This window comes from Mastomys coucha, unplaced genomic scaffold, assembly GCF_008632895.1.
Source record: "Mastomys coucha isolate ucsf_1 unplaced genomic scaffold, UCSF_Mcou_1 pScaffold15, whole genome shotgun sequence".
Classification (NCBI taxonomy): Eukaryota; Metazoa; Chordata; class Mammalia; order Rodentia; family Muridae; genus Mastomys; species Mastomys coucha.
In genome coordinates, this window is record NW_022196897.1 from 106654866 (window position 1) to 106671296 (window position 16431).

The following is a 16431-nucleotide window of genomic DNA, read 5'->3' on the forward strand; positions in this document are numbered from 1 at the left end:
AGCTCTGGCTGGACTGGAACTCTCTATGTAGACCAGGCAAGTATTAAATTCACAGCGATTCATCTGCCCCTGCCTCCTGAGCTCTGGGATTTCTCCATCACATGTAGCCTAGTGTTTGTTGTTGGTTGGTTGGTTGGTTGGTTTTATTCTATTCTTCTTTAACTTGGATCTCCTTTCTTTCTTTCCCAGTCATCTCTTCAGCATTTGAGATTTCATTGCAACTTTGTCCTTCCCTGCACAATTAACTCATTAATCCTTCTCCTACAAGGAAAGAACTATCTGCTTTCTATCAGAGGCTAAAATAGTTACTGAGTAATGCATATTGGGTTATCTGCTAAGTATCATCTCAGAGAGTTGGTGCTTCAGATTGTTTCTTCCCAGACTCATTGTATCTTAGTAACTTTTCTATTGCTGTGACGAAACATGACCAAGCCAATTTGTTAAAGAGTTTATTAAAAGTTTGTTCAAGATTTACAGTTTTGCCGGGCAGTGGTGGCACGCCTTTGATCCCAGCACTTGGGAGGCATAGACAGGCGGATTTCTGAGTTCGAGGCCAGCCTGTCTACAGAGTGAAAGATTTACAGTTTCAGAGACTTAGAGTCCATGACCATCATGGCAGGGAGCAGTTCCTGAGGGCTCTGCTCACATGTTGAGGCAACAACCTTGAAGCAGAAAGAGCTAAATGGGAATGATAAGAGTTTTTCAGACTTCAAGGCTGGACATCCCTCCCTTGAGTGACACATCTCCCAATTCTTTCCAAATGGTTCTGCTAAAGCAAAGAAGGACCAAACATAAATTTGCATCTATTAGGGTCTTTTTTTTTTTTTTTTTTTTTCCAGACAGGGTTTCTCTGTGTAGCCCTGGCTGTCCTGGAACTCACTCTGTTGACCAGGCCGGCCTCGAACTCAGAAATCTGCCTGCCTCTGCCTCCCATAGCAAGTGCTTTTAACTGCTGAGCCATCTCTCCAACTCTCTGTCTCTTGAAAAAAATTCTTAGTATTGTGGGGTCAAGGACAGATTAATGGTGCTTGTTTACTCCTTCCACCTTTACATGGATTCTGGGACTTTCCAGTTGTCAGGCAAGTGTAGCAGATTTCTAGGTGCTGTCATCTACTGACTTATGTCATTGCCACTGCATTGCTCCCATCCCAGTGCTGGAAACTGAGCCCCAGGCATTACCCACTGTAAGGAAACATTCTGCAGCTGAGCTACATCTCCATCTTGAATCCACTCTCTTCTCTCACCCTTCCCTCTCCCTCTTTTTTTGTCCCTCCCCTCCCCCAGTTAAAGGATTAGTTTATAAGCCTGGCTTGGCCTTGAACTTTGAGACTGTCTCAAAATGGGCTGGTGAGATGGATGGTATTGTGGGTATGTGCCTTTGTGCCAGGCTTGGGGATTCTCATCAGCTTTACATAATTTATTTTAATGCTCTTTTTTCTTTTTGGAGACTAAATCTCACTGTGTAGACCAAGTTGGTTGGCTTCAAACTCAAGAGATCCACCTGCTATCACACCTGACTATTTTTACGTGTATTTATAAAGTTGTCAGTTTTTTTCTCTTATTTTTCAGGAGAGGTGAGGTAAAGATGTTAACTTTTGCTTTACTTTTGATAGCTACTACAATAGCCAATACACAGCAAGAGACAGGCTTAGTGTGATGTGCCTGTTAGCCCAGGTTTTCAGAAGCTGAGAAAAGGAAACTGTAAGTTTGAAACTGCCTGGGCTACTTTAAAAAGATCCTACCTGAGAAAAGATGGAATGAAATCTCTCCTTCTGCTGCCTAAGCATTAACTACTATGTTAATCTAGGTGACTGCTGTCTCTGTTTCCTTTCCTGTGCAATATGTTGTTAACTGTAGTCATAGTACATGTTTCTTGCTTTCATGATTGTCTGAAAACAGACTTCTTATATATTAGCTCTGCTGTTTACCTTACTTGAATTCCCCACTCTTTCCTCTCTGAAGCCTTACTTAAAAACCCAAACCAGATAATATAGCCTTAAAAATGTGTTCTTTTTAAACTTGAAAACTGGATTGAAAACACTTCAGAGGGCCAGGTGGTGGTGGCATATGCCTTTAATCCCAGCACTTGGGAGGCAGAGGCAGGCAGATTTCTGAGTTTGAGGCCAGCCTGGTCTACAGAGTGAGTTCCAGGACAGCCAGGGCTACACAGGGAAACCCTGTCTCAAAAACAAAAAGCACTTCAGAGGGAGAGGCAGAAGATTGCTGTAAGTTCTAGGACAGCCAGGGCTACCTAGTGAGATTATGTCTTGAGAGCAAGTGAGCTGAACACTATGAATCAGCATCAAGTGCCTTTTCTCTCTTCTTTCAATGTGACTCTGAGCCTAACCAGCTGGAGGGCTATATAGAGTGAAGTGCAGAAGGCACTGATTTAATAATAGATACACTAAGCTGAAGGGGGAGCATCATGGCCTGGTGATGCTATGTTGGGCTATATAGTTTCAAGATAGGCTGGAACTACAGAGTAGGACCCTGTATTTAAAGGGAAACAAAACAAAATCTTACTTGAGTTTCAACACTGTGTTAGAAAACAGGTGGCAGAAAGCCTGGTTTTACAGTTAGGTGGTTCACATGACCATGAGAGGTGATCAAAACATAGGCTGATAGACTTTTCCCAGAGGGCTGCCAGAAACACCTGCTCTTCTATCCACAAAGTCCTAACAGTCCCACAGGTATACTTCCCGTGCATTTGTCTGTGTGACATGTTCTTGTCAGTATACAGCTAGCACCAGCTGTATATTATCTCTTCAAAAGCCCAGTGGGTTGCAGAGGGATCACTTTGAGAAGGTTGATGAGTTCTGTTTTCCCTATAGGCAAGCAAAAATAGAAAACAGGAGGAAAAGGCCAGGCAGTGTGGTACAATTCCCCAAAATTTGGGAGGTGGTGGTGGGTCAGAGGTGTTGAAGGATGATCTTTGGCTACAAAGTATTGTGCTTCTGAAAAGTAGTCTAGATAAAGAATTTTTAAGAGACTGTCTCAGAAAACAGGCTGGTGAGATGGCTCAGTGAGTAAGAGTGAATTTTGCTTTTGCAGAGGAACCAAATTCCATTCCCAGCATCTGTATCTGTAACTCTAGTCCAAAGGAGTTACACAATTTTTAAAAAAGAAAACAAACAAACAAAAACCCCAAAACTGTACGTGTGTATTTTCTCTGGGGTCTTTAGGACGCCTATTGAGAAACTGTCAAAGTTTGAATGAAGAACCAAGTAGTAGTACAAAAGAGACAGCACACCTGGGATTCTGTTTACATGTGTGTGTGTCTCAGAGGATGACCATCCAGAGCCATTTCCTCTTTGCATCATACTGGAAGCAAACTCTGGCTTAGTGGCAAGTATATTTACTTACTTAGCCATCTTGCACAACCATACACATTTATTAAAAATATAAAAGGGCCACACCAAGTATGGTTGCTCAAGCCACCCTGAACTCTAGAGGCCAGCTGCAGTCACATAATGAGATCCTGTCTTAGAAGGAAAGATTGTATAAAAAGACCAAATGATAGACACCAAATTCAAGATGGAGGAGTATATAAGCAGGAAGGGGTACAGGAAGGTTTCGGCTGCATTGACTCTCGAAACAACAGTTTTCTGTGTGCCAGGCAGTGGTGGCGCATGCCTTTAATCCCAGCACTTGGGAGGCAGAGGCAGGTGGATTTCTGAGTTCGAGGCCAGCCTGGTCTACAGAGTAAATTCCAGGACAGCCAGGGCTACACAGAGAAACCCTGTCTCGAAAAACAAAACAAAAAAAAGAAGAAGAAGAAAAAAGTTTTCTGTATGACCCTGGCTGTTCTGGAACTCACTGTGTAGACCAGGCTGGCCTTGAACTCAAGATATGCCTGTCTCCTGAGTGCTGGGAATAAAAGCATGCCCTACCACTACCTAGCTAACATATCTTTTTTCTTAATGAGATATAAAGTAACAGTTCTTCATGTAGTCAGTGACATCCTAGATGCTTTCAAAATATGGTTTATATATTTTTTAATGTGTTTATTTTACTCTCATACAATACATTCCAACCACAGCTGCCCACCCTCTAGTCCCTTCAGTTATCCCCCTACCTCCGCCCTCCTCATCCTTTCAGAGAAGAGTGGTCCTTCAGGGATATTAACCTAACGTGGCATAACAAGATGCAGTAAGATAGGGCACAAGCCCGTATCAAGGCTGTTGTTTCTTCCCATACTCTCCCTCTGTCCTTCCCTCCCTCACCTGACCCCTACTGTTCTCATGCCCACCTGCCCCAGTACACCCACAAAATGTATGCTATTCCCCCGTCCCAGGGAGAGCCTATGGCTCTTCCTAGAGCCCTTCTTGTTACTTAGCTTCTCTCAGACTGTGGATTGTAGTTTGTTTGTCCTTTACTTAACAGCTAATATCCATTTATTGAATACATAGCATATTTGTCTTTCTGGGTCTGGATTGCCTCGCACAGGAACAGCTGTGCCTTTTTTCTTTTTCTTTTCTTTTTTAATATTTATTTATTTAATGTATGTGAGTACATTGTTGCTTTCTTCAGACACACCAGAAGAGGGCATTGGATCCTCATTACAGATGGTTGTGAACCACCATGTGGTTCCTGGGAATTGAACTCAGGATCTCTGGAAGAGCAGTCATTGCTCTTAACAGCTGGGCCATCTCTCCAGCCCCACATTTGCCTTTTTTAAAAAAGACTTTATTGCATTTTTTTTTCTTTTTTGTGCACATTGACAGATGTGGGTGTGTACATGCCACGGTGCTTCAGAGGACCCTTTTTAGGAATCAGTCTTTCTCTTGCCATGTAGATCCCAGAGGGGCTCAGGTCATCAGCAAGTACCTTTAACTGCCGGTCAACTCAGTGGTTCCATGAATATATTTGAATTATTAATAAGATACAGATTCCAATTATTTTAATATAATAAAAATAATTGCCATGTGTGTACACACCTTTTTTTCTTTAAATATCCCAGTACTTGAGAGGCAGAACTAGGCAGGTCTTTGAGCCCAAGACCAGTCCAATCTGTATTGAGAGTTCCAGGACAGTTAGGACTACACAGAGAAACCCTATCTTGGGGGAAAAAAGAAGGAAAAGGAAAAGAAACATTGAATTGTTCCTTTGGCCCCATAGATGCAACTCTGTGAGAAGGATTATATTGTAGACTAAACAGAATGGCACTATTCAAAAAGGAATATCCTATAAGTGTCACTTTGGCACAACTGGAAAAGTCTATACTGTCACATGCTGTCTGTAGCTACAAATGCTGTTGGCATTGTTGTAAACAAACAAGTTAAGAGCAGTTCTAAGAGATGCACACTTGTAAAACGAAGGGAGAGGGGCCTGAGTGGCTGGAGTCTATTCCCTATGCATTAATTCATGGGTTAATGTTCAAAAAGGAATAAACATATCTAGACTTAAAAAAAATAGCCTTTAATCCCAGCACTTGGGAGGCAGAGGCAGGCGGATTTCCGAGTTCGAGGCCAGCCTGGTCTACAGAGTGAGTTCCAGGACAGCTAGGGCTACACAGAGAAACCCTGTCTCAAAAAAAAAACAAAACCCTGTCTCAGAAAACAAAGCAAACAAGCCATGACTCAAATATCAGAAGTCTCAGGTATTATTTTGTAGTAGAATAATTGGCATAGCATCCCTACAGTCAGTGCGAGAGAGGTAGAAAAAGGGTGATCACAGCCTGGATTGTGTAACAAGACCCTGTCTTCAGGAAAAAAGAAAAGGGTAGTATGATGAGTACAAAACATCAATAAGTTTGTGTTAAACTAAGAATCTGGCTTTTTTTTTTTTTTTTTAAACATAGGTGTGGACACTGCAAGAGGCTTGCCCCTGAATATGAAGCTGCAGCAACCAGATTAAAAGGAATAGTCCCATTAGCAAAGGTGAGCATCAGTGTGGTCACTAGAAAGGAGTATGGAATATATTTTATTACATGTATATGTGGGTGGGTGTGCATGGACCCATGTGAGTCCTTAGGCTTGGCAACAAGCCCCTTTACATGCTTAGCCATCTTACTGGCCCAAGTACTTTAAAGTATATAAAACCATATGGGGGCAAGGGGTGCTTGAGAGATGGTTCAGTGGTTAAAAGCACTTGGAGTTCGTTTCCCAGTACCTCACTTGGTGTCTCAAAACCATTCTTAATTCCAGTTCCAGAGAACAGATGCCCTCTGCTGACCTCTACAGGCACTGCATGCACCTGGTACATATACATGCAGACAAAACATTTATACAAAAAAAAAAAGAAGTAATAATAATAGAGCGTGATGAATGAGAACCAAGGGGCAAACAAAAACAACAGAAGTACAGCTTTAAGGATGAGAAGGATAGACAGCTACAGTGTACTTACATATAATAAATAAATAAATAAATCTTTTTTTCTTTTAAAGATGAGAAGGAAAATAATTACTGAGTTCTATAATCTATCCTGTTAATGGTCAGTGATGAGATCTGGGAAGAAATAGGTGGGGTATTAACCAAGTAGTTAATTGTAAGGCTGGTATTTGTTTTCATAGTGTTTTTAAGAGCCAGCTGTGGTAGTGGCCCATGATGCCAGCATTTGGAGGTAAAGGCAAGATTTAAAAAAGTTCAAAACCAGCCTGAGCTACCTGAGACGTTGCCTCACAACAGAAATGGGCAGAGACAGTGATGTTTAATAAATTTTACCATTCCGTAGCATTCTGAAGTAATAAGCCCATAGCTGTCCCAGTTTAAAGGTATTATCTCTGCTAACTTCAGATAGGTACTTTGTTTTTGAAATTAAGCAACTTGCCATAGTAAAAAAATCATGTTGTAATTTTTTATGTCGTGTGACTGGGCATAAAAATAGCATAAAGCTATTCAGGGGTTTGTAAGGCCGTAACATCAGTTCTCTAAACCTCACTCCACCAACCTTAGGACATAAGGATCAAACCTCAGAATCTTAGAAGGTTAATGTATTTCCTGTGGTTTTAAACCAGCTGTTTGCTTTTATGTAACAAACATTGATGCATTCACTGATAAACTGATTATTTGCTAAGTCAAGTTATATCCTATCCCCGCTAAAGGGTGGATATACTAAGTACATACCTCCAGTGTTGATTGTTACCAAGTAAGTCATTGTCAGAACTGAGAGTGTAGCCTAGTGGTAGAGCAGTAGGTTTGATGCCTACCATGAAATGGGGGAGGGGGACCAATATTTGAAATAATGTAAGAGCCAGGCAGTGGTGGCACACGCCTTTAATCCCAGCACTTGGGATGCAGAGGCAGGCGGATTTCTGAGTTCGAGGCCAGCCTGGTCTACAGAGTGAGTTCCAGGACAGCCAGGGCTACACAGAGAAACCCTGTCTCGAAAAAAAGAAAGAAAAAAAAAAGAAAGAAAGAATGTAAGAAGTATTAGGTTTAGAATTTTTATATAAAGCTAAGGAATATAAAATCTAAATCACCTCTTGGGCAGTTAATGATCTAGGTAGATAACACCCATACATCCTTAAGGTCTAATGACCTATAGTACATATGCCAAGAAGTATTGATCCTCTGTGGGGATAGCCAGTCTTAATATTTGGGACTATTAGGAGATCTTGCAGCAGGCACTTAGATAACTAAATAACTCTTGCTCTAATCTTTAGGTGGATTGCACTGCCAACACAAACACCTGTAATAAGTATGGAGTCAGTGGCTACCCAACTCTTAAGATCTTTAGAGATGGTGAAGAAGCCGGTGCTTATGATGGGCCTAGGACTGCTGGTAAGGGTCCTGGATTTCCATCTGACTGACCCAGGCTAAGTTTAACTTTCTTTTTGTATTTTTGAAACAGGGTCTCATTATGAAGCTCAGGCTGTCCTGGAACTCAAAATGTAGACCAGGATGACCTGGAATTTGCAGAGATCAGCTTGCTTCTGCCTTCCAAGTGCTGAGATTAAAGTTGTGTACCATTTCCACACAGTTTAAGCTTAAATTTCTAATCCTCCTGTCTCCATTTTTACAGGTGATGGCATTATAGGCATGTACCACCGTACATGCCTTAGAAATTGAACATTTCCTTGTAATTGGAAATTACATTCTGGAAATTGAATTAGCATTTTGTTTTATTAAGATTTTATTGTGTAATCCAAACTAGCCTAGAATAGATGTGCTGATTTTTTTTCCCCCCAATGATTTGGGGGGTGGCTGAGAAAGGGATAGGGAGCCCTCAAGTGCAGGCATGAACTAACCCCTAAATGAATGTTTTATTCTTAGTAGTGGGGGGGGGAAATTGTTGTTCTATACTTAAAATCATTAAAATTCTCATTTTAGAGGTCAACTTGTTAAGTAACAGAAAGCTTTTTTGTCTAAATGACTTGTTATGAAGTAATATAGAAAATACTTGAACTTCAAATACAAGCTCAGCTAAGCATGTTTTCATTTGATAATTGTTATCAGTTTTATCTACTCTATGTCAGCTACTCTGGATAGGGGTGTTGGTGTTCATAACAAAGCACTGGTCCTGCTTTCTGGAGTTTGTTTTCTGGCTAGCAGAAGGAGAGAGATTATTATATTATGTATATTATATTATTCTATACATGTTACGTACAGCTCAGGAAAGCAGCTTAACAGCTATGCATTCCTCTACTTTTTGACTATGGATTTATTTCTAGAAAGTTACTGTGAAGAAATTTACTTGCGGACAATCTTTTGAAAAAGCAAAAGATAGAAATAAATGTCAGTTGTCATGGGTTAAATAAATCATTGTATGTAAATCCAAAAAACACTCTGCAGCTGTAATAAATGATTGTAAGGCTGTCGGGGTGGCTCAGTGGGTAAAGGCACCCACTGCTAAATGTGATAATCTCCAGAACCCACATGGAAGGGGAAGAAGGACTAAGTTCTGCAGGTTTCCCCTTGACTTCCACACCAGTGCTGTCATACCTCACACACAATAAAGCTTCCTTTTTAAAAAGTGGGGTGGGGGTGGGAGAATAGAGATTGTTACAGCTCATTATTTGGGGTATGAATTACTTCTGTGTATTACATATACTATGTTAATATATACCATGTTAAAAAACCAAAACCACTTGAGTTGGGCTTAGTAGTGCATCCTTGTAACCCTGGCACTTGGAAAGATTGAGGTGGCAGGCAGAAGACAGAGCAAGCCTCTGCTACACAACCTAGGCTAAGAGGCCCGTGTAAAAGAAAGGAGTACAGTTTTATGAGAGGTAGAAATAGGCAGGAAGCTGTGAGTTCATAATACCACCACCCTGAGAGAGAGAGAGGGAGGTAGGTGAGTTTGTTTGAAGTATATATTTTAAGGTAAAAGAATGTGATATTTTCTCTCTCTTTCTTTGTGTGTGTGTGTGTGTATTTTAAAAGGATATACTGATTACCAAATCAAGTAGAAAGATGTACAAACTGAAGCTTAACTTTCATATATAGGAAAGAAACTGGATAGTTTAAGGACGGGAGTTGGAAACATTAATTGAAAACATGTTGTTGTACACTTTGAATTATTCCAATCCTTCTCCAAAAATTGTATATGTGTTAATCTAACTTTTATCTTCTAAGATGGAATTGTCAGCCACTTGAAGAAACAAGCAGGCCCAGCGTCAGTTCCTCTCAGGACTGAGGAAGAATTTAAGAAGTTCATTAGTGATAAAGATGCCTCAGTGGTGGGTAAGTAGCAGGTGCTTGTTTATGCCACAAAATTGATTGGATTTTTTGCAAAGCCACAAAGTTAAAGTACCTTAGGCAAACTTGAAGCAGTTAAATGATAACTGACAGAGCTGAGTCAACATGCTATAACAGGGAAAGAGAATGGGATCTTGTGTGGGTTTATATTCTTACAGATATAAGGGTTTAAATTCAGTTAAAAGACCAGAATAGAGCTTCTCTTTTGCTCTTGCCTCTTTCTTGCCTCTTGCCCCCTTGCTCACCATTCCTTTCCCCCTTTCTCTCCACGTGGCCATGGCTGTTCTCCACTTCTCCTTCTCTCTGCCTTTCTCTGCCTCTACTACTCTCTTAACTCCCCTCCCCATGCCCTAAATAAACTCTATTCTATACTTAAAAAAGACCAGAATAGAAGTGTTGACTTACCCTCTGCCCCTATCCCACAGTGCTAAAATTTTAACCTGTCTCCTCACTCCTGCACAGAGCTATTTGTTCTTGCTCTGTCCCTTCCTTAACTCAGAGAGCTAAAGAAAAAATGTGTAGGGCTGGAGAGATGGCTCAGAGGTTAAGAGCACTGACTGTTCTTCCGGAGGTCCTGAGTTCAAATCCCAGCAACCACATGGTGGCTCACAACCATCTGTAGTGAGGTTGAATACCCTCTCTTGGTGTGTGTCTGAAGAGAGCTACAATGTACTTACATATAATAAATATATAAATCTTTTTTAAAAATATGTAGTTAACTGATAATAAGGTTTAAGGCAAGAGAATACAAATTAAATCATCAACTTCAGTGTCTATTAATTTTTATAGCTATCTTTGTGGTTGTATGGGTCAAATTTCTGTAGCTTTAAATACCTGAGGCTGGATCATATGCAAAGAAAAGAGATTTGTCTTAAAATTGAATGTTCAAAAAAAGACAGTGGTATTTTAAGTTCTGGTGCAGGTCTCTTTGGTTGCATCTCATAGAAGGAATGCATGTAACAAGGAGAGATTTGATTATGGGCAGGAAGCCAGTGGGGACACACACCTTTACTCCCATCACTTGGGAGGCAGAGCAGGTGGATCTCTTGTTCAAGGACAGCCTGGTCTACAGAGATAGGACAGCCAGGGCTACACAGAAGAACCCCTGTCTCAAGAAACAAAAAACTTTAGCCTCAGGTGGGTGTACTGGCACACGTCTTTAGCCCCAGCTCTTGGGAGAAGACGACAGGCAGGCTCTTGTTCTAGACAGAAGTACATAGTAATAGCAGACCTTTTACCCTCTTTAAAAACAAAAACCACTTAAATATAACCTTATAACTAATGTTTGGATTTGTTAATCTTCTAAACACTAAAATAAAGCAGGTTCTCTGTAATAGCAGATACTTTACCATATAAATTTGACTTATCTAGGTTTAACAAATTCTGTATGTTACCATGTGTGCTAGAAAGATGGCTTAGTGCTTAAAAGTATTTGCTGCTTGTCCAGAGAACTAGAGTGTTGTTGTGCCTAACGGACACCCGTAACTGCAGCTTCAGGGGTACTGATGTCCATTTGGCTCCCTTGAGTACTTGCCAAAACAAGTTATTCACTCACACACAAATATTTTTTTTTCTTTCTTAATAATTAACCTTTAATAACTAAAGGAGCCTTTTTATTGATCTGTTTAATTTGTGTGAATGTTTTGCTTGCATGTATGTGCGTGAACTACATGTATGCCTAAATCCCAAAGAGTTTGGAAGACATAGGATCTCCTGGAACTAAAAAGTTATAGGTGGTCACAAGCCACCATTTTAGTGCTGGGAACTGAGCCCCGGTCCTGGAAGAGCAACATAGTGCCATTAACCACTGAGCCATCTCTCCAGCCCCAGTAGTCATTTCTTAAATACCCCCATCACATGTTGTGTCCCTGTCCCCATTCCCCAATCATTTCATTTTGGGAGGAGAGGGATTTGAGACAGGGTCTTAATAAGTAAAATTCATGACCCTGGAACTGGAACTGGCCCGTAGTCTCTTTGGTTTTTTCGAGACAGGGTTTCTCTGTGTAGCCCTGGTTGTCCTGGAACTCACACTGTAGACCAGGCTGGCCTTGAACTCAGAAATCCACCTGTCGCTGCCTCCCAAGTGCTGGGATTAAAGGCGTGCAACACCATTGCCCGGTGGCCTGTAGTTTCTTTAAGTTCTAGGATTACAGGCATGGGGGGAGGAGGGGAGGAGGGAAGGAGGGAGAGCGAGAGCAACAGAGAGAGAGAGAGAGAGAGAGGGAGGGAGGGAGGGAGGGAAAGAGAGAGAATCTTGTCTGTCTGTCTGTCTCCTCCCACCCCCAGCTCTCTTTCCCAGGGCACTTAAGAGTAACTATAAAGACAAAGCATGGGGGGGGGGGGGTAAAGTGATTATAGTGTTTGTTTTGGGACGGATTTCTCTGTATAGACCAGAGAATGTCCTGGAACTCACTCTGTAGAGCAAGCTGGTTGTATACTCCCAGAGATCTGCCTGTTTCTGCCTCCCAGGTGCTAGGACTAAAAGCCTGTGCACCACCACATCTGGCTTAAAATTTTATTTTGTTTTATATGTGTGGATGTTTTTTCTGTGTGTGTGTGTGTGTGTGTGTGTGATTCTCTAGAGCTAGGACAGTTTTGGGCTGTCGTATTATGAGTATGGGAATTGAACCCAGAATAACACTGGGTCAACTCCCAGCCCCCTTTGCCATGTTGTTTAAATCTTTTAATACCTAAAATATTACTAAAATTTAAGGTGTGAGGCAGTTTCCCAGATGTATTTTAGAGAAGTAGAGGAAAGCCTTGGGTTCTAGCAAACCTCTCCCTTCAGTTTCTCTAAAGGGTAGAGCATGGAGTAGTGCGTCATGTACCAAAGCAGCCTCATCTTAGCCTGAATTACATTGTTATCCATGATGGGCGAAGGCTTTGAATAATGAAAGTCACAGCACTGATTGTTCCTTGTGTTTGACATTTCCTACGCAGGTTTTTTCAGGGATTTATTCAGTGATGGGCATTCTGAGTTCCTAAAAGCAGCCAGCAACTTGAGAGATAACTACCGATTTGCACACACCAACATTGAGTCTCTGGTGAAGGAGTATGATGATAATGGAGAGTAAGTGACCAAATTGAAGCATTTAACACAAGCAAATATGTATAGAAATATGTGTTGTTCTACATTTGCTATAAAGTAGGGGCGGTTTTACCTTTTTTTGTGGGCTGAGTAGTATTAGAAAAAGCTCTAGGGGTGGAGAGATGACACAGTGGTTACTCTGGTCTTGCAGAGGACCAGAGTTTAGTTTCAAGCACCCACATCAAGCAGCTCACAGTTATGGATAATGATCCCAGGGGTTCTGGCACCTTCTGGCTTCTGTGGGACATGTCACAAGAAAAGACTTCATAGCAGGAGATGGTTGACCTTATCTTGAAAGATCTTGTTGTATAGATCAAGCTAGATTTGAACTTTCAGCAGTCCTATCTCTGGACTATGCCCAGTAAGGAGATGATTCTTAGTAGATGAGCTTTTCCAAGTAGAGTATGGCAATTTATTAATTGAGAATTTTTTCTAGATCAAAGCTCATCAGTAAAGTGTTTGCTGTGCACCCATATAAAAAGCCTGAGCATTGCCGGGCGGTGGTGGCGCACACCTTTAATCCCAGCACTTGGGAGGCAGAGGCAGGCGGATTTCTAAGTTCGAGGCCAGCCTGGTCTACAGAGTGAGTTCCAGGACAGCCACGGTTACACAGAGAAACTCTGTCTCGAAAAACCAAAAAAAAAAAAAAAAAAAGCCTGAGCATGTTGGCATACACCTGCTTTTTATTTATTTACTTAATAATTTTTTTTCTTTTTTTTTGTGTTGGGGTTTCTCTGTGTATTCCTGGCTGTCCTAGAACTCACTCTATAGACCAGACTGGTCTCCAAGTCAGAGGTCTGCCAGCCTCTACCTCCTGAGTGCTGGGATTAAAGGCATGTGCCACAAAACAGCAACATTATAGGAAAGACATTTACTGTCAACTCTGGTGTCAGGGACATTTTGGCACCAGTTTTCTCTCCCAACACTAAGCTGGTTTAACCACCTTAATTTTGAGGGTAATCATTGGGTATTAAGGATTTAATAAATCTTATATTGAAATTCAAGAGCTCATGGTTCTAATGTTAGTTTCACTATTAATTTTGAAGTTGTTGGACCAAGTATATTATTATTATTATTATTATTATTATTATTATTATTATTATTATTATTATTTTGTGTGCGTTTGCCTGTATGTGTCTCTGTGCCACTTGCATGCCTACTGTCCAGGGAAGTGGTGAGACTCTGGGTGCTAGAAATTGAACCTGGATCCTCTGCCAGGATCAAATGCTCTTAGCCACCAAGCCAAGTCTCCAGCCCCCATATTTCTAATTTTTGTTTATCTTTAATTTTGTTTTTTATTGTTTTTGTTTTGTTTTTGAGACAGGATTTCTCACTGTAACAGAGCCCTGGCTATTTTACACTCCCTTTGTAGACCAGGCTCCACCTGAGATCTCCACAGAGATCCACCTGCCTCTGCCTTCTGAGTGCTGCCACCATGCCTAGCGACAGATATATAGCTAGCTACCCTAGAATTAAGGTTACAGCTTCTGTTGATCTCACCTCCCAAATACTGAGATTACAGGTGTCTAAGACCACATGGGTCTAACTTCCAAATCTTAAAAAACAGGATGATTCTGAGTTCAAGGCCAGCCTACTCTACAGAATGAGTTCCAGGATAGCCAGGGCTACACAGAGAAACCCTGTCTCTAAACACACACACACACCCTCAAAAAAAAAAAAACAAAAAAACAAAAGGATGAAACCAGTTCCATTTTACCCTAGTTATAGGTGATACTATATGAAGCCTTTTTCTAGCCTTTGTATGTACCAGGCATACAAGTGGCACATAAGATACTGGGTTTTTTTTTTTTTTTTTTAAGATTTGTTTACAGTTGGGAGGCTGACACAGGCAACAGTCCACATAGTGAGCTCCAGAACAGCAAAGGCTATAGTGAGAGGCTTGTCCTCAAAGAAAAACCAATTGTATTATTAATGTTTTACCTACATGTGTGTTCTTGGGCCGTGTACATAGGTGGCCCTCAGAAGTCAGAGTTCCTTGGAACTGGTATTAGATTGCTATTACCTCCATTTGGTGGAATCTAGAACTATTAACTGCTTAGCCATCTCTCCAGCCATATATTTATTTGTTTGTTTATTTAAAGGTAGTTTGAACATTTTATTTTATTTCTGTTTTGGAACCAGGAATTGAACCTAAGGTAGGCAAGCACTCTGAACTATATCAGAATGTTTTAAATTCGATCTCTCTGTAGTGATCCTGCTGCCTCTACCTCCCAAATGCAGAAATTACAGGTGTGTAACAATGCCTGTCTTGTCTCGGTTTTTTGGTTTTTGACATAGGGTCTCCCTATGTTGGTATGGCTGATTTGTAGATCAGGCTGGCCGCCTAATTCATAGAGATCCACTTACCTCTGCATTCTGACTGCTGAAATTAAAGGTGTTCAATTTATCCTGAGCTTTAAAAGAAATCTGAGAGACAATTCTGCTATTTGTTGCTAAGGCACTTTTTTTTTTTTTTTTGCTTCTGCTTTAAGGGGGATCACTATATTTCGTCCGTTACATCTTACTAACAAGTTTGAAGACAAAACGGTGTCATATACTGAAAAGAAAATGACCAGTGGCAAGATCAAGAAGTTTATTCAGGAAAGCATGTGAGTACCTCTCTCCTGCCTGGGATTTCTTTCCTTTTGATTTGTTTACTTCAATCTTGGGCAAGCTATGTTTTGGCTTAAATAAAACCCACACAAGGGATTATAATTTTGCAACATAATATTAAACCTATAACGTGTGGACCCATTACCTCTTAGAGTAGTCCTGTATGTTGCAGTACTTGTATTATTAAGTGTTGATAATGTCTCCCTCTTATAGATGTTATCACATTGATAAGTGGATTGATTACTCTATTTCAGTTTTGGTCTCTGTCCTCATATGACAGAAGATAATAAAGATTTGATACAAGGCAAAGACTTACTCACAGCTTACTATGAGGTGGACTATGAGAAGAATGCTAAAGGTTCCAACTACTGGAGAAACAGGTAATAAAAACCACGTGCTTTCTCTTGTGTAGACATGTTTACCTGTTATTAACAGTTGTAACTATCTTACCTTGTTATCCTGGGTTATAAGATTGGATGGAAATGGAAAGCTGATGTGGCTATGGTTGGTACAGTGGTTGCCTAGCGTGCACAAAGCCCTGGGTTTGGTTCTCAAGCATCAAGTACGTGCATGCTTACACATGCCCATGTACCATGTATAGACCAAAAGACAACTTGCCTATTGTTCTTCTACCTTGTGAGTCCTTGGAATCAGACTCTGGGCTGTCAGGCTGAATCATCTCACCAGCCATGGCACCACATTGAAAACAAAAACTGGGTGTGATGGCACAGGTCTGTTATCCAAGCATTGAGAGGTAGGGAAGGACAACCAGAAGTTTTAAGGTTATCCATGCTGCATACTGAATTTGTGGCTAATCTGGACTGCATAAAAGTCTGTCTTTAAAAAGAAGTTGAGGGGCTGGCGAGATGGCTCAGCGGGTAAGAGCACTGACTGCTCTTCCAAAGGTCCTGAGTTCAGATCCCAGCAACCACATGGTGGCTCACAACCACCCGTAATGAGATCAGACGCTCTCTTCTGGTGTGTCTGAAGACAACTATAGTGAATTGTGCCAGAGCAAGCAGGCCTGGCAGAGGTCCTGAGTTCAGTTCCCAGCAGCCACACACATGATGGCTCACAGCCATCTGTACAGCT

General features: G+C 41.1%; 1 protein-coding gene across 1 annotated transcript in view; it reads left to right on the forward strand.

Annotated features, from left to right (window-relative positions):
- The window catches only part of Pdia3 (protein disulfide isomerase family A member 3), a 24147-nt gene that overhangs the window by 3421 nt on the left and 4295 nt on the right, over positions 1-16431 (forward strand). The window contains exons 2-7 of the mRNA XM_031371677.1: positions 5801-5879; positions 7604-7721; positions 9516-9623; positions 12579-12708; positions 15219-15335; positions 15594-15719. Of these exons, the coding sequence (XP_031227537.1) occupies positions 5801-5879; positions 7604-7721; positions 9516-9623; positions 12579-12708; positions 15219-15335; positions 15594-15719 (678 nt within the window). The remainder of the gene's footprint in view (positions 1-5800; positions 5880-7603; positions 7722-9515; positions 9624-12578; positions 12709-15218; positions 15336-15593; positions 15720-16431) is intronic.